At 35.0% G+C, this 18,518-nt stretch overlaps 1 protein-coding gene across 1 annotated transcript in view; it reads left to right on the top strand.

The window, feature by feature from the left end:
• Nucleotides 1–8,339, top strand: part of CARNMT1 (carnosine N-methyltransferase 1) — a 68,862-nt gene extending 60,523 nt beyond the window's left edge. Inside the window, exons 7-8 of the mRNA XM_077148443.1 lie at nt 5,451–5,554; nt 6,455–8,339. Coding sequence (XP_077004558.1) covers nt 5,451–5,554; nt 6,455–6,556 — 206 coding nt within the window. The 3' untranslated portion in view covers nt 6,557–8,339. The remainder of the gene's footprint in view (nt 1–5,450; nt 5,555–6,454) is intronic.
• Nucleotides 8,340–18,518: the final 10,179 nt, after the last annotated feature.

Here is an 18,518-nt window from a genome sequence, read left to right as displayed (position 1 = left end):
CCTAGTATTAGGGATCAACAAGTGTTACACTTGTTACTGTTGATTAAAGGATATTAAGATATTTCTATTAACTATAGTATGTACCTTGCAATAGGTATTTTTCCCATATACCAGTGTATTATTAACTATTTGTACAAGTGCCTACATTTGTACTAATTCCATGAAAGAATTTTTGTGTATTTGTAGCGTTAATCTTAATGTCCACCACAAAGTTCAGTGTTATACAATCTGATATTTAAACCTCTAGCTTTCCTTCTGGTGACATACATGACTCTAAACACCCCCTTTTAACCAAATTCCCCTATAATTAAGCACTATTACTTAAAATCCCAGTAGCAAGTTACTCTCACCTCTATCCAATTCCAAACATTTAAGTTCAACTTCATTAAAAATTCTGTGCTGATTAGGCAACCGTTCCCCATTCTCTAGTTTCAGTCCATCTCTGGTAACCTATTTTCTACATTTTCTGGCCATGAGTTTGCATATTCTAGTTAGTTCATATTAATGAAATCATATAATATCTTTTGCCAGCCCATTTTGGACTATTGACAAAGCTTCATTGGAAGTCTAATTATAATGAAATATTGTCCAAATTGCGTGAAATCAAGAGTAGCAGGAGAGGGGCTGCTGACTTATAAAGTGCTGTAGTTAAGGGAGATTTGAGGTATTCTTCCATCTTCTCCAGGTTAGAGAAAGCAACTGAGCTTTTTAAGGGAACTCTTATACATACATGTTTCCTTTGGGTAAGGGTATGATTTGGCAAACTGCAAAAAGATGCCTCTGAATCCTATATTTTAGTTTTTTCAGGCTGACCAATAATCTGATAGGGTACTTAAACATTTGCTTATAATTCATTTTAAAAAGTATGTGCAAGGGGAGTTCGTTGGTAGAATTCTCGCCTGCCATACAGGAAACCCAGGTTCGATTCCCAGTCCATGCACTTCCCCAAGAAACAACCAAGCAAAACAAACAAAAATTCAACAAATGGTGCTACAATAATGGGATATTCACATGGAAAAATACTGAGATGTGACCCCGCCATACAGCATACAAAAAAAAAAAAAAGTGTGTGTGTGTGTGTGCCTATGCATAATCATACATTTCCAGTTAGGTAGTGGAGGGCAGGCAGTTAGTAAAGTGAATCTAACTTTTTTGGAAAGAATAAACAGGTTAAAATACCAAAGGTGATCTTTGTCAAGTGTAATTGGAGATGATGGGTCCTGTCAGATTTCAAATCATTATAAAGCTGCCATCCATTTAAAACATGGATGATTGAGTACACATATTATTTCCTCTCCTGAATAAGACTTCATTATAATGGTAATGAAAATTTTAAAAGGTATGAAACACACGGACAAAGAATGGCAGGGATGTCATCAGGAGTTAAAAGAATATAACAGTTTTTTAGAGGATGGAGTAGGTGGATAAATTTTGCAAAGAGAAAACAGTGAGAACAGACCCAGTTTACTTGGAATAACCCTAGAAAATGAGGCGCTGTATGGAAAGCCTAAGGTGAAAACCTACATAAGGAACTGCTAAGCCCTGTGTAACCAAGTAACTAAGATGTCTCTCTAATTTATACCTCTTTCTACTCCACCCTCAAGCTGCTGACCAGAGATGTAATTCAAGGGGAAAAAATGAAAGGAAAAGGTGCAGAATTTATGGGATTATGGCCCAATGAGAAACAAGGGTGAAATGTAGGGCTTTAAAGAAGAGGATTAATTAAAAGTCTGCTTTGGAAAATGGTCAGGCAGTAACCATCAACCCCCACCCCTCACTGCCTGCCTCACCCTCCTTCCTAAACTTGTTGCTGCGGTTTGTATTTTGTACAAATACAAGCTATGTCTCTTATTTTTGAGTGGGCATATCTGTATAGCTTCATGAGGTTTCTTTTAGTTAATTTCATGATACATCCTTTCCTGTCCTTTTACTTACAATCTTTCAACCTAAACAGCATTTAGTTATGTTTAATTTATCATCTAATATAATAATCTTTGTCTTTTAACTGGAACTTTTACATCCTTTCAGGTAGAAATGGGTTTAAATCAACCACATTTTTGTTTGTTTTCAATTTTTCTTGTGTGTTTTTTTCTCTTTATTTTCTGTTTTTAAATTAGATGGTTTAATAATTCATTTTTTTTCTTTTCCTCACTACTACTCTGAAAGTTATATATGTAGTTTCTAATCTTCTAGTGGTTAGCCTAGAAATTATACCACGTATATACTGGATAATTTAAAGTATCCCTTATTCTCCACTCAAATAATACCAAGGATCTTTGTTTACCCCCTTCTAAAGTTTTATTTTTATGTTTTAAAAATTACAATGTGTTGTTAACCCATTAGATACTGTTTTATTTAATATTCTTTTAGAGTCCACTTATTTATTTACCTCTTTTATTTTGCTTTTTTCATTTTTTGTATTTCTGACCTTGTATCTGGAATCATTTTCCTTTACTAGAAACTTTTTTTTTTAATTTCCTTTAGTGAAATTTTGCTGGTGAGTCTCAAAACGTAGAAGATTCCAGTGGCTTCTAGGTTCTGTTTTTGCTGCTGTTAATTCAGCATCCTATTTTGACTGTTGTTCCTATGTTATCAGTTTTGTGTTTTAAAATTTTTGCTTTTTTTTTTAACATGGGCGGGCACCGGGAATCAAACCCGGGTCCTCGGGCATGGCAGACAAGCATTCTTGCCTGCTGAGCCACCGTGGCCTGCCCAATTTTTGCTTTTTTAAAGGGTTTCTCTTTTTTGTAGGTTCAATATTATGTCTAGGTGTGGATTTGTCTTTTTTTAAAATCTATTCAGAGTTTGTTGAGCTTCTTGAATCTGTAAATTGGCTTTTATTAGTTCTGGAAAATTCTCAGCTTGAAGGGGTTCCATTTGCCAACACAGGAGAAGGTTGAGCATCCAAATAAATAATAAATTATTTTTCTTTTTTCTAGAAGTATAGTTAGTGTATTTTAGAACTTTTCACTCTGTCTTTCATTTATCTTAACCACTTCTCTTTATTTGCTGTCTTTTTTTTCTCTCTCTCTTTTCATTCTTGATAGTTTATTCTGACCTGTCTTCCTGACATGAATTTTCTCTTCAACTATATTTTACATTCATACATCCACTGGATTTTAATTTTGGTTATTGTATGTTTTTCTTCAGTCATTTTTTAGTTTCTTACTTCCTGTGTATATTTTTAAGTTAGTCTTTTATTTCTTTAAAAACACTAAGCATATTATACCTGATCATTCTAATATCTCAAGTCTTCGCATGTAAATTTCTGCTTTCTCTTGTTTCTGCTGATTCTTGTTCAAGGTGCCTGATTTTTTGGGTGCTTGACTTTAACTGTTTATTGCTTGCTCCCCTTGAGAAACTGTTTTTTAGGGCTTGCCTGAGGTCTGTATTCAAGGTTTTTTCCATGGGAATTTGCATTTGCTTCTGCCAGAATATTGGAACATTGTCATCCATAACTATTTTAAACTAAAATCCAGACTTAAGGTTTATAAAATTAGGCTGCATATCTACTCTAGTGCTAACCCATATTTGGGAATTGTTTTCTTTTGCTCTTTTTTTCTCCCATGAGCACTAAGTCAGCTTTTCCTGTAGTTACAGGATAGAAGTAAGTTTACACATTCTCTCTTCTCACCTTAAAGATAGCCTATGAGAGTCATATGATAATGTTGGATTTGTCTGTCAGACACCTTACCTTGGGTGGGCCCAGGGCTTTTCTCTGTCCGCTGGCCCCAAGATCATGCCAGATTACAGATCAGATTCATTCTGGATACTCACATACTCTCAGGGCAATAGTGGCACTTGAGGTTTGCCTCTGGATAATTCTCTGGGTCCCTGGTAATTTCTTACTAATTTGTCAAATATTTGATGCTTTTAAGATTAAAAAATAAATTTCATACTCCACTTTTAGTTGCTTTTAATAGGTCTGACTTGCCTTTTTTACAAGAAGCAAAAGTTCCTTTATATATTTTCATAGTTTGATTTTTTACAGTAAGCTTTATTTAAAAATATATTAATTTAAAAATATATATTGAAAAGAGAAGAAAAGCAAAAGTCTATAATACTCGGAAGTGAAGTAGGCAGACAACATAAATTTATTAGAAAAGTATAAATATAAATTACCTGTATACAGGAGATGTTTACTCTCACTACTAGTTGAATACATATAAATGAAATACCATTCTCACCTATTATATTAGCTAGATTTTTAAAGTATTTACCTAAATTAGATAAGGTACATATAGGATATGTTCATATACTGCTAAAGGGAAGATAAGGTGATACAGCTTTCTTTTGGAACAATAATTTAAAAATATATAGAAAAATCTTAATTCATATATTTGATCAGGGGTTGACAAACTGCAGTACAAAGGCAGAATCTGGCCTGAAGCCTAGTTGTACACAACCCCACCAACTAAGAATATATTTTACATTTTTTTATGGGTTGGTGGATAAAACACGTAAGACTATGTGACGGAGACTGTGGTCCACAGTACCTAAAATGTTGACTGTGTGGCCTTTTATATAATTATGCTTACTATTATATTCATTTGTTAGATTAATTATATGTCTAACAGTTTATCAGAGGAAAACAATGAGATATGGGCAAAGCTGAAGACCAGTTAATGGGCAGAGATACTCAGCAAAAACTTATTTTAAACCTATATTTTAACAGTGATGGAAGGGATAAATAGTCATAGGATTTCATACGCTAAAATGATTCTCCAGAAATAATAAACGGAATAGAAATAATAAAGGGGAATGACAGAAAGATAGCTGTAATAGCTATCATTTACTTAGTGCCTTCTATATTGCATATTATCTCACGTTAAAATCATGTTACAGATGAGACAAAGTTAATGACTTACCCATAGGCATACAGTTAGTAGGTATAAGAGCTGGGATGTGAACTGTGAATTTTTAAAGTCAGCTCTAGTGTCACCTCTTCCTTTGAGGAAGCCTGTCCTCTAACTCCCCCTACCCCACACTCTCTCCTTCCCAGGCTAGCCTGGAGGGCCCTTCTCTCTTTTCCTGTGCTACCCAGTTTATATCTGCAGTTTTGCATTTACTTAAAGGAGTTATATGCCTTTGGAATTTGGGGACTTAGCATTTGCTGACTGATCTGCTCCTTCTGTAGCTCAGGAATTACAGGTGTGAAGTCATGATGTGGAGAATTAGTGCAAGGCTGTAGTATCAGAGACTCATTCCCCATGAGTGTGTAGGTCCAGCACTTAAAAGTCAGTAACTAGGTCAAAATTTCAAATGTCTGGATAAGTGGCCATGGCAAATACAAAAACTCTTTACTTCATTTTATGTTTGTCTCATGCATGAGAGTCTCAGTTCCTTCGGCATCAAGGCCAATTTGTTATTCAATATGTAGTTCAGTCTAACACCGCTACTAGTGTATCTTTGCATTCAAATAATTCATTTATAATATCTTTAAACTATAGGTCCTCTGCTATACCACTTTGAAAATTTGGCAAATGAACTCTCCATAGAATTGAGTTATGAAGATATAAAAAATGTTGTTTTGCAGTATGGATTCCAGGTAGAGGTAAGGATGGAATGAAATTTTGCCTAAGTTTAACTTCGAAAGCATTTAAACAGGAATGGTCATATTTTGGAATCTACAGGCTTTACCGCATACGTTTTCTCTTTTCTCATCTATAAAGTAAATAGTACTTAGTTTTCAGAATTATAAAGATTTGGAATGATGGTGTATGTAAAGGGCACACTATAATCCCTGGTGTAATAGCCTTTCAATAAATGGTAGCTAATCATTGTCATAGTATTGGCTTATATTATAATATATATTACAAACTCTTTAATGCATACCGAGTGTAGGCTCTGAGGAAGCAGACAAGATGGCAGGTGTAAGAAGGATACTTCTCACAATATGTTCTTTTGTTCTATTTGATCTTTTTTTATCATGTACATTAATACAAGATTTTATGATACTTTACTGTATTCCAGGTGTACATTTATTTAGAATCATTCCATTCATGTTTAAAATAAGCAACACATTTGTTCTTTTTTATTGTGAAATAATATACAAAATAGCCGAAATTACCAAGTACATTTTAACAAGTAGTTATAGAACAGATTTCAAAGTTTGTATGAGTTACAGTTAACACATTTGTTCTTAAAAATAAAGGGAAGCAATATATTGTATTTTACTGGTTTAGAATACAAGCCTTTGGTAAAGTTAAACTACCTGAGTTTGAATCCCATTTCTGTTTATTAGCAGTGTGATTTGGAGCAAATTACATAATCTGTCTGTGCATAATGTTCTTTTAAAAGAGACTTGCCAATGGTACTGTTCTTACAGGGTAGTTGTATGCAATAGATGAATTAATAGACAGAAAATGCTTTAAATAACTGCCACTTATTAAAGAGCTCAGTATTTGTTAGTGGTGTGATCATCATCATTATTGTTCCTATTACTTTATTGCAGGTGGAAAAAGAATCTGTCTTGTCAACCTACACTGTGAATGATCTCTCCATGATGAAATACTATTATGAATGTGTCTTGTTTGTGGTCCGTAAACCACAATAATGTCTCAAGTGATGTCACCAGAAAAAAAAGTTTAATAAGAGCAAATGCTGAAATAAACAACTGAAAATCAACTATCAGTAATGACAGGATACAACCTCAAATCAGTGGTGCCTTCTTATTCCTAACAAAATTTAGAAATAGTGTCTATTTTCTTAATATGTGTTTATTGCTTTTTCAGAAATATACGCCATGCATATTTGTACTACACAGTGAAAATGGAGGAAATATCTTCAAGTATACTTTTTCCTTGAAGTGCAGAATTGTATCTTTCATTAGGAAAAAACCTTATCTCCAATGTCTTCATGAAGCTGTCCTGCTGCAAGTCTGCCAAATTGATGAATAACAGTATTGAAGTCATTAAATAATCTCCCTTTTTATTTTGTACCCATTTCACATGTTCTTTTTTAGGAGTCTAAGGATCCTGTCACATTCAGCATCTGGAATTGGGATTTGTTCATTTGGGACATAAGCAGTCTATACATAAAATGTTTGTCTGTTCTTTTACCATTCAAATTATTTGATTTCTCTTTTCTAGTTCAGCTGAAAGTAGGAGCATCAAACATTTCATTTTTATGAAATTCTAAATTTAATAGCATCATAGGCCAGTAAAATGTATTCAGGTAATCTGAGAAAATAATGTCTTTTTTGGCAACACTTAACTGAAAACTTTTTTTAAAACATTCTCATTGGATCACTTTGAAATGTTTGATATCTCAGTATCCTAAGTGAGGAACAAAAGCCTTTATTAAAGGTAATGTTCAAGGTAGTGCTAGTAAACTGGGAAAATAAGAAAAAAATTGCCCATTTGAAATGTATTTCAAACTATAAGTGAATATACAGTTTTTCAGTGTGATGTTTACAGTGTCTTTAGATTATCTGGATTATAAGAGCAAGCACTTTTTTCATTAAAACAATTATATACTAATAGAAACTGTCATAGTGGTATTAAGGTGGGGAAATTTTGAATATGAAATTCAGGGATTAATTACTGCCCATGATCTGTGTCTTCATGTTAAGCAGCAGCCATTAACATAATTTCAGATTAACACCAATTTTGTTCCCTGATAGTTGGATCTTGAACAGTATGTGCTGCTTTCAATTTCTACCTCTAGCAGTTCTTTATTGGAGGGAGTTTTCCTTTGTATTTTTTTTATGTTTATTATTCTGTTTCCAGTAGCTTGGAAAGTAGGTATAAGTAATATAACGTTTTACCCTTTTCTTGGAGAAAAGGAAGTACTCTTCTTGAATATTTTCACAGATGATTGTGATTGCATTAAATTACCTCTTGGAGATTTGGACTAGATGGACTTAATCAGAATAATGTGCTGGTAGGATGTCATTTTTTAATAGAAAAACTTGTAAATCTGTAGATCTTTACTGTCACTTAGGTAGGGAGAGTCACTATATGATTTGGTATCTTATCAGTAGGACCTTCTGCAATAGAGTAAGGAAGTTCTTTTGTGACCTTTTATTCCCATTATGCAGTAAATGATTCCCTGGAGTTAATGCAAGACCTGACAAATTATGTAAGTCTGTACCTGTTTGCTTTTTAAAAAACTATTTCTCTTTATTATGTCCTCAATACTTGGCAATTCAATACTTGGGATTCTTATTAACTAACATGAATGAACTTGAAATTGATTGCAAGGGAAAAAAAATTTATTTTGGTTTTTAGGAAAAAAGAGAAACTTAAAAGGAGCCTAAGTATTAGAAAAATTCATTGAAAGAAAAGAAATGCATGCTCTTTTTGAGTAATTTAGAAATACTTTATTCGCTGACTAGTATTCACTTTTTTTTTTTTTTTTTTTTTTTTTTAAAGGAAAGACAGAGAGAAGGAAGGAAGGATAGAAGGAAGGAAGGAAGGAAGAAAGGGAAACATTTTTAAACATTTTCTTGTTTTTATTGTATTCTGTTTCTCCGTTTTTGTTACATGGGCTGGGGCCGGGAATCGAACCGAGGTCCTCCGGCATAGCAGGCAAGCACTTTGCCCGCTGAGCCACCGCGGCCCCCCCCAGTATTCACTTTTTTAATAATTAGTATCAAAGCAAATCTTTCTTTTTCTTATAGAGGCCAAAGCAGTTTGATACCTGTGAGTTGGCTTCATTGTGTAAAACTTTTGCTATCAGGATTTATTCTTTAATAGTGTTATTTATATTTAAAATTAAAATTTTAATATTTAGGTTAATTCTGAAATCATTTAATTCATTTATTTTCCATTTCCCCTTATATCATGAATATTATTTTTAAATGTTCTACACAAATTTGCTTCACCTTTTTTCTTATAGTTTTTGCAGGTAATATTTTCTAAACTTGAAAATATGGTATCAGTCAGTAGAGGTGTCACTGGAGGATATATTTAATTTTGTATTTCTTATGTTTACTAAAATTAATCTAAGTGTTTAAGCCTTAAGTTAATTTTTCCCTTAAATTAGCTTTCTACACAAATGTTTTCTTTCATATTCATAAAGTGGTGGGGAAAGATATGTCACTGTGCTTGCCTTTTTATTTTTTATTTCCATTAGCTGAAGCAGTGCAATTTAGGCCGTGTTAATCAAGTGAGCAATGTGGGGTATGTAAAATATAAAGAGAATCTGTATAAATCAAAGAATATAATTATGAAGTTTGGGAACTGTAAAATGTACTGTATTTATATGTATCCCTCATTCTAAAAATTACCACAAAGTTGGAATTGGAAGCTTCATGTCTGCATGAAATTTCCTATATTTTTAATGTGTATGATGGACTTAATTTTTCTTGAATATTAAAGTCTGCCAATTGCTACAAAATGATATTTGCTTGGTTGTTTCCATGTAAGTTAGTATAACCACAGACATCGGAATATTAATTAATTGAGCACATATTCTTCTGAATTCTTGGATTAGCCTATTTTTGCCTGCTTCAGGAAAGTCAAAATATGAGTATTTGGCATTTGAGTATGCCAGGTCTTTACTAATTATTTTCACTTTGTTTCATTCAAATTTTCTGTAATGAAGCTGGACTGTACCAAGGAAAAAGGTCAATCTTGATCTTTGGTTTTGTTAAATAATAGAAAAAGAACTATATTTGGAAATCAGTAGATAAGAACTTTAGGATCAACCATTTGTAGGAGCACTGGACTTGGCCCTTAGATCCTCTGAGTTCATTTTCCTGAACTATTGTTTGTGATCTTGGGTAAGGCTCTCTGAGCTTATTTTCTAATCTCGGTGATAGGATTAATACCACCTATTTTAAAGGGCTTTTGTGAGGTTATATGGGCAAATGTGTATATGAAAACACATAGTAAAAAAAAGTAAATGTAATATCAATCTGTGTTGACTGCTATATAATGCTAGAAAAATATAAATATTGATAACAGGACATTGAATTTGTCTTGTTTTATGACCCTTTGAAAAAAGTGTCAGTGGAATCATAAAAAAAGAAGTAAAAAATGATAGGTGTAACTATTGATTCTAAAAGTTTGGTGGGAATTGTAAAAAAAAAATTGTAGGTAATGAGGGTGGCACAGGTAAAATCTTATGGGAGGTTACTCCCACTTCTACAAACATGCTAGTACATGCCTCTTATATGTTTGATTATTTCTCTTCAGTAGATGTTTAGCATGTGTGCATGCATTTTTATTAAGTTGTCTTTCAAAAAGACTGCACAGTTTACATGCCATCAACAGTGTTTGAGAATAATTTTGTATCCATTCCCTAGCCAGCACTGGAAATTGCTAAGGCTTTAATTTTGTCAATATGATGGGGAGGGAAATGGCTTCTAGTTCTAGTGTTCATTTCTTTAATTATGAGAGAAGTAGAACAATTTTGATAAATTTAATGCCCAAAGAGGGGTGTGTCTTTAATGTGCCAGTATGTAGGCTTCCATGTGGCATACCAGACAGCTAGTTAGTAAAGTTAGTAAAAATTTAACCATATTCATCAAAAGGAGTACTGGCCAGAGCTTTGAGGACTGCCTTGTGCTCTGCCTATTGAGAGGAGCAATCACATCTACTGTTGCTAAGATGAACAGCAGCAGCAGCTCAGTAGACACCATTAGGTTTCAGCTTTGCCAAACCATTAGTGGACTAGACCCAGGAATTGGGGAACTTCTGTGAATCAAGACATCCACTGAGCCAGTGGTTTGCTTCAGTCAGTGGAAGGATAAAATTTATCCCAAAGGTATAGCTGTCACTTTTTCAGGTAACATGAAAAAGCTACTTAGGACAGGCTGGCTTCACTCTTGAATATACCATTTCCATTTGGCCAGCAAGACTTGTTGGGCCCTTTTCAACCTTGTTATCAAGTGACCCACCCCAAAATGGGAATGCCAAGCCAGAGTCCAAAGCCTCCATGAGTTAGCTATTCAATTTCAACAAAGTATAGTGGCAGGTTAATAGCTGCTTTCTTTTGTATATACCAACAAAGGGTATACCTGGTGGTTGCATCAGGAGTTGCTGTTGTGCTGGGCCTTGGCTTCTCTGGCCTTTGGTAGCCATTATGTTTTTGAAACTGTGGTTTCTCTTTCTCTACCTGGGATTCTATATTATTTCTGCTGGATCACCCTGGAGGGGACAATCCATGTGGCAGTTCTTGAATGTGACACTTAAGGGAATGGGAAGTGCACTCATGTAGCAATTGCATTATCCTATTTAGATGTGATAGCCAAAATAATACTGTATTAAGTTGGTCTAGAGGGCCCACTGACAAAGTTATTGTAACTTCCCTTCCCCACTGCGAGCCCTGTCTGAAGCTTATCAATTCAATTTGGGTGCCTTTTACCTCTGTGGGAGCACAGACCATTGGGCTCAGCAAAGTTTTCCCCCAGCTCAGAGTGCAGGTTGGTGAAGGAGGCTGGTCCAAGAGACACTGAGAGTGTTACTGGTAGGGAGGAAATTTAATGGTCTGCATTTTCCTTTGTACCTTCAGCATCCAATGAATAATATCCAGTCTCCACGGCCTCTTCCTTCTGCCTGCATGCCACTGTGCTCTGTCCAGCAGTCTCCAAGCTTCAACCATTCTGGCACTGTACCCATCTTATTGTCAGCCAAATTGGGCTGTGGCAGGGGCCAGATACACATGCATAGCTTTCTTTGTTCTATAGGCAAGGCTTCTCATTCATTTTCTCTTTTGAGGGCCCACTGCATTCAGCTCAGACAAATGAGCTTCTGTTTTCTGGTCACCCAAAGTTCTGTATTTAATACCAACTGCTCATTACTAACATTACTTTCAACTTTAGGGACTCCTTTTCAGCAGCCACAGCCATACTGGCCTTTAAGCTGGAGTCATGGGGCTTGCTGCCCTGTTGTAATAACATCTCCTCCTCCTCCTGCCTGGAAAAGAGTGAGCAACAATTACGGTACCACTGGATGACTTTTCAATCCTACCTCATGCTGTTCAGTACCATTAACATAGAAACTGGGGACACTGACTTCCCCACTTCCCCCACCATTTGGGCAAGAGCCTTTATTAGGAGATCCTGGGGAGTCTTCTCATATTCCTGAATTAGCCTACAGGGTCATGCTGCATCTGTCAGCAGCCTATCCTCATTAGTGGAGTCCGGGATCAAAGCTAATGAATTAGCCTGTTACTGTGTCTCGGATGCTGGCAAAAGACATGGGAAGTTGCACAAATAATACAGAGAGTTCCTGGGTACCCTTGACCCAGCTCCCGCAGTGACATTTTATATAAGCATTTTACATGATCAAAACCAGGAAATTGACATTGATATATTAACTAAACTACAAACCTTATTTGGAAGTTTATCAGTTTTTGTATGCACTCATTTTTTCATCCTTTTTACTTTTAACCTATCTTTATATTTAAAGTTGGTTTCTTACTGACAATACTTAGTTAGGTCTTGCTCTTTTATTCAGTCAGATAGCTGTCTTCTAATTGGATGTTGAAAGCATTTACATTTAATGTAATTATTGATAGGGTTGAATTTATACCCACCATTTTGCTAGTTTGCTAGTTTTCTACCTTTCTCATTTTGTCATTTTTCCCTTTTTCTCGCTTTCTTTTGGATTGAGTATTTTCTTGACATCATCTCTATTATTGGCTTATTAGCCATAGTTCTTTAAAAAGAATTTATTTTAGTGGTTTCTCTGGAGTTTCCAGAATACATTTTAAATTATCAGTCTACTTTTAAATATTATACCACTTCATGTATAAGAATAATACACTATACTTCTAATACCTCCCTTCCATTATTCATACTATTGTCATTTTACTTTTGTGTATATAATATGCCCCAGAATACAATGTTTACTATTTTTGCTTTAACAATAAAAGTAATAAAAATATTTTTTTATATATATCTTCACTTTATAATTTCTGTTGTGTGGTGCTTTTAAAATATGTTCACAAATTCTTTGATAGACCTCCCTTTGGTTCAGGCTAGTTCCCTCCCCTTAAGTGTGAGCTGTATTTAATGGTTTGCTTGAAATGAATACAGTGTGGTGGCAATGTGTGATTTCAAAAGGTCATGATTTCTAAAGGTCATAAATGACATCGAAGATTCCATCTTTCAGATCACTTAGAAGGGGGAAGCTAGATGCTATGTCATGTGCACACTCAAATAGTCTTATGGAGAAGCCCACATAGTGAGGAACTTGGACCTCCCAGAAACAGTAAATGAGGAATGGAGGCCGTCTGCCAACAGCACATGAATGAGCTTGGAATGGATCCTCCAATCCATCAAATCTTCAGATAATGACAGCCCCAACCACCATCTGGACTGAAACCATATGAGCAACCCTGAGCTAAACCATCCAGCTGAGTTACTTCTGAATTCCTGACACACAGCCTCTGAGAAAATGTTAGTCACTAAGTTCCGGGATCATTAAGCACTAATTAGTTAGGCACTAATACACTGTGCTCTTCATTTATGTGGATCCAAGTTTTCATCTAATATTTACTTCTGTCATATCAATCTGTTGGCAATAAATTCCCTCAGCTTTTATTTAAGAAAGTCTTTAATTTCACCTTCATTTTGAAAGATACATTCACTGAATATATAATTCTAGGTTAGCCTTATGTATTTTTTTAAAGATGTCACTTTCATGTTTCTGTTATATAGTCTGCTTTGTCCCTCTGAATAAGTTTCTCTGGCTGCCTTCAAATTTTTCTCTTTAATTTTCAGTAGCCTGATTATGATGTGTCTAGATGTTTGTGTGTGTGATTGTTGTTTCAGTATTTATCCTGTTTAGTTTCTCTGAGTTTGTTCGATCTGTGGTCTGATGTTTTATTATTTCTGAAAATTTCATGACCATTGTTTCTTCAAATATTTCTTCTGCTCATTTTTCTCTCTTCTCCTGGAACTTTAATTACATTTGTGTTAGATCATTGTTATTGTTTCACAACTCTTGGATGTGCTATTCTGTTTTTGTTCTTTTTATTCTTTTTTTTGCTTTGTTTCAGACTGGTGAATTTTTTTTTTTTTTTTTTACCTATCCTCGAGTTCCCAGAATCTTTCTTCAATTGTGTCCATTCTCTTACTGAACCTGTTGAAGTAACTGTTCATCTGATATGCTTTTTATTTCTAACATTGCCATTATCTGTCTGCTAAAATTCCCTGTGTATCAATGTATGCTGTCCACTTTATCCGTTAGATCCTTTACTATATTAATCGTAGTAATTTTTAAATTCCTGTTTGATAATCCCAATATCTGGGTCACCCTTTAAGTCTAATTCTCTTGATTGCTTTATCTCTTACCAAGAACTCTGGTTGTTTTTTTGTTTTTCATTCTTTTCCTTTTCTGTGGGTACCATATTTTATTAAATTCCATTTCTCGTGTCGAAGAATGGAAATTGAAGTAAGCAGTATTTCTGTATGGCAATGGGAATGCCTGTTCTTCTGTTACATCAGTATGGGAGGTTGAGGCAATTTTGAAAGAAATTGAGCTGGGTTTGCATTTTGATGTTATTGTTATCTTCAGTGCTTTGTAGGCTTCAGATTCCTCCAACAGGACAGCTGTTAGCTTGTGCTGAGAGTAGAGGTTAAGGTGCCCGAGGGTTTATTTCTAATGTTCATGCTTCCCCTTCCGCTCTCAACTGTGTCTTCAGGCCTGTGCCACTGAGAGGTTCTCTCTTCATGTTCTCGCCTCTCTCCAGGGGTAGTTAGCTGTTTTTTGTTACTCTGTGCTAGGGTCCTGGTGGGGAAAATGAGGGTTCTCTGTCATCCTAGTCCAGCCTCTGTCTTAGGCAGTCTCTGTGCACTTGGGCCCTAAGTGGAGCTTCCTCATCATTCCATCCCTCCTTGCCATGTATTTGTGGCTGGTCTTAAGCAGGAGTTTCCTGCTGCAGAAATAGTATCAGTGAAAGGTTCTAGACAGTTACTTTTTGCTTCTCTCCCTAAAATGTAGACATTTTTGCTAATGTTTGTCTTCTAGAGGAGAAGTTTCCTACCCCTCCCCCAGAAGTAGTGTCTGGACCTTTAGAGAATGTTTGCTGACCCTCCATTAATGGCTTAGGGCTTTTGCTTATACCAGAGAAAGGGAACTAGGGTTTTTCTGCCTGTCCCCACCTCAGCAAGAGCTATATTACATATCTACACCTTTAAGGGAGCTCACTCCAGTCTCCTGCCTTAGCTCCCAGTCTTTCTCTTGGACCCAAAGGAAGGCCATGAAAAAAACCTTACATGTGAGGACAGACATTCCTTGTCTATAGCCCCTGGCTACTCCAAACTGAGATGCTAACCCGTACTTGCTAAGAATGTAAAATTTTCAAAGATTTCTTAGCTTAAAAGGCAGCCAACTTTTCTTGTGCTCTCCTAAATACAAACCAATGCTCCCTCTCTCCTTGAAAAGGCTTTTTCCTCTTTAGAATTCAATTTACGTAATTATCTTGCAATATCAATTTTCTGATGGGCTTAAGAAAAATTATGGTTTTGTAGAATATCCACTTTTTTCTCATTGTTAATGTAGGTGCCTGGCAAAATACTCAAGGTCTCATTATGGTCATATCTTTAGTCAATATCATTTAACTATTGGTCTGATATGACACTATTACCAATTCAATTTAATCTCACTATTATACAAGTGGGCATTTCCATCAAAAAGATAAATATTTGTGATTTTTTTCCTTCACCATTATTCAACACATATTTAGCAACAACTATATTCTAAAAACTTGGCACTGGGGATACAGTGGTCAATAAATACACAAACACATTAATGGGTATTTGAAATACAGTACTTCACTATTTTCAAAGATGTTTCCCTTAGGACATCTCATTTAATCCTCTCAATGGTCTGGTGACATAGGTGAAAGAAAGTAGTATCTACATAGGAAACTGAAGCATAAAAACTTTGAATATCTTTCCTTTGCCTGAAAAAAAGTTCATCAAACGAGAACAAAAAAACGACTTAAAGGTTGTGATGTTCCTTTTATTTATTACTTTGAATAGGAAGTACATATCCATGGTCATAAAAATTCATATACTACAAAAGGGTTTATAGTGAAATGGCAATTGTTAAATGACAATGCTCTCTCAGGAGTTGAAATCCTAGGGCAAAGGGAAGGTTAGAATAATGGGGAGAAAATGCAAACTTACTTGTTAGGAAGCCAAGCTCCTGTTTCACAAAGAGACATAATCAGTCATTTGGCTACATGGGGACAACATCTGAAAGAAAAACCCTGTCTTAGTTTGCCAGGGATGCTAGGACAAATACCAGAATCTGACTGGCTTAAGGAACAGGCATTTTCTCACAGTTTTAGAGGCTAGAAGTCCAAAATCATGGTATGGGCAGGATTGTGCTTTCTCTGAAGTCTAGCACTGCATTCTAGTAGTGACTTGCTGACATAACTCAGTATCTCCATCCCATGGCCATCTGTTTCCTGTCTCCTGACTGTGTCCAAATTTCCTCTGCTTATAATAACTACAGTCATTTTGGATTAAGGTTGACCCTGATTCAGTCTGGCCTAATCTTTGTCAAAAGAAACAAAGTCCCAGTATAATCAAAGTGAAAGGTTTATTGAAAGAGAAATTGTTTGAGTAGGGAGATCTCAAATTGGGGAAATCAAGAGTGCAAATGCTTACATGACTAATAAAGGAAATTAGAGGATTTTTTTAAAGCCAGTACGTCTTCTTGAGAAAAAACACTCAGAAAACTAGGAATAGAAGGAAACATCATTAACAAGATAAAGGGCATACACAGCTAACAATTCAATCATGAAAGACTGAACACTTTCGCTCTAAGGTCAGGAACAAGACAAGGATGCCCACCATCACCACAATGTTATTCAACATTGTACTGGGAGGTGAAGCTAAAAAAAATAGGTAAAAAAAAAAGAAAAGACTCCAAATTGGAAAGAAACAAGTAAAGTATTCCCTATTTACAGATGACATATAGAAAATTCTGAAAAATCCACAACAAAGCTACCAGAGATTAATGAACAAATTCAGCAAAGTGACAGGGTACAAATTCAACATGTAAAAATCAGTTGTTCCATACATTAGGAATAAATAATTTGAAGAGGAAATCAATAAAAATTCCATTTATTATTAAAAGAATAAATTATCTAGGTATAATTTAATCAAGGGTATAAAGGACTTGCATGGAAAACTAGAAATCATTACTGAAAGAAATTAAAGAAGACCTAAATAAATGGAAGTTATCCCATGCTCATGGTCTGGAAGACAATATTTTTAAGATGTCAGTACTACTCAAAGCAATCTACAGATTCAGTGCAAACCCAATAAAAATTCTAACACACTCCCTTTCAGAAATAGAAAAGCTAATCATCAAATTCAAGTGGAAAGGCAAGGGGTCCCAAATAATAACATCTTGAAAAGGACAAAGTTGGAGGCCTCACTCTTCCTGATTTCAAAATGTATTAAAAGCCACAGTAATTAAACCGTGTGGTGCTGGCTTAAGGTCAGACAAAAAGAACAATAAATAGAACTGAGTTCAGAAATAAACCCACTCATCTTCAGCCAATTTATTTTTAACAAGAGTTTCAAGTCCATTCAATGGGGAAATAGTGGGGGGAGGGGGAAACTGGATATAAATGCAAAAGAATGAAAAGTGGCAACTACTTAACTGTACAAAAATTAATCTGAATTGGATTGATAAATTAATAGGTAAGACTATAAAACTTTTAAAAGAAAACAGGGAAATCCCTCATGAACTTGTATTAGGTAATGGATTCTTAGACTTCACACAAAAGCATGAGCAAAAAAGAAAAAGATAAATTGAACTTCAGGAAATTTAAAAACTTTTGTACATCAGAATACATTATCAAGAATGTGAAAAGAAAGCCTATACAATGGGAGAAAATATTCAGAAACCTTGTGTATCCAACATTAATACACAAAAAAAACCTCAGGTATTAAGAGCCAAAATATATAAAGAAATACTACAACTCAACAACAAATGGACAACCCAATTAAAAATGGGAAAAGGACCTGAATAAACATTTCCCTGAAGAAGATATATGAATAGCTAAAAGAGCACATGAACATATGTTAAGAAACACAAAACAAAAATATGCCAGATGGGAAAATTACAAAGAAAAGCAAAGGAATGACTAACTCAAAATTAAAAACAGAAATTAGCTGGAAAGGGGAAAAGAGAGGGAGATGTCAGTAGGAGAAAGGCACAAACCAGAGCTTGTCATATTCTGGTACTGGTAACATCCTATTTATGAAACTGGGTGTGTCTATCATTCTTTTAACAACATGTACATTGAATACTACCTTTTGTATATGTAAAAAATTACACATTGTTTTTTTTAAAACAGAGGGTCTGTGGAGAGGAACTCCGAGGAATGAACCTCTTCTTGTTAAACTACACTTTATCATTTTTGGGCAGAGGTCCCCAAAACCTCTCAAAAAATATCTGGAGGCTTGGATTAAACTCATTCATCTCTGTTCTGAAGCTACTGGCATGGAAATGACAGACTGTTTGAGACAGCTGGATTATCCAAGAGAGAATGGAAAGGTAAAAATAAAAAAGTTATTGGTTAAGGGCGGAACAACAGTG

Source organism: Tamandua tetradactyla, chromosome 2 (genome assembly GCF_023851605.1).
Source record: "Tamandua tetradactyla isolate mTamTet1 chromosome 2, mTamTet1.pri, whole genome shotgun sequence".
Classification (NCBI taxonomy): domain Eukaryota; kingdom Metazoa; phylum Chordata; class Mammalia; order Pilosa; family Myrmecophagidae; genus Tamandua; species Tamandua tetradactyla.
This window is presented reverse-complemented; position numbering and strand designations above follow the sequence as displayed.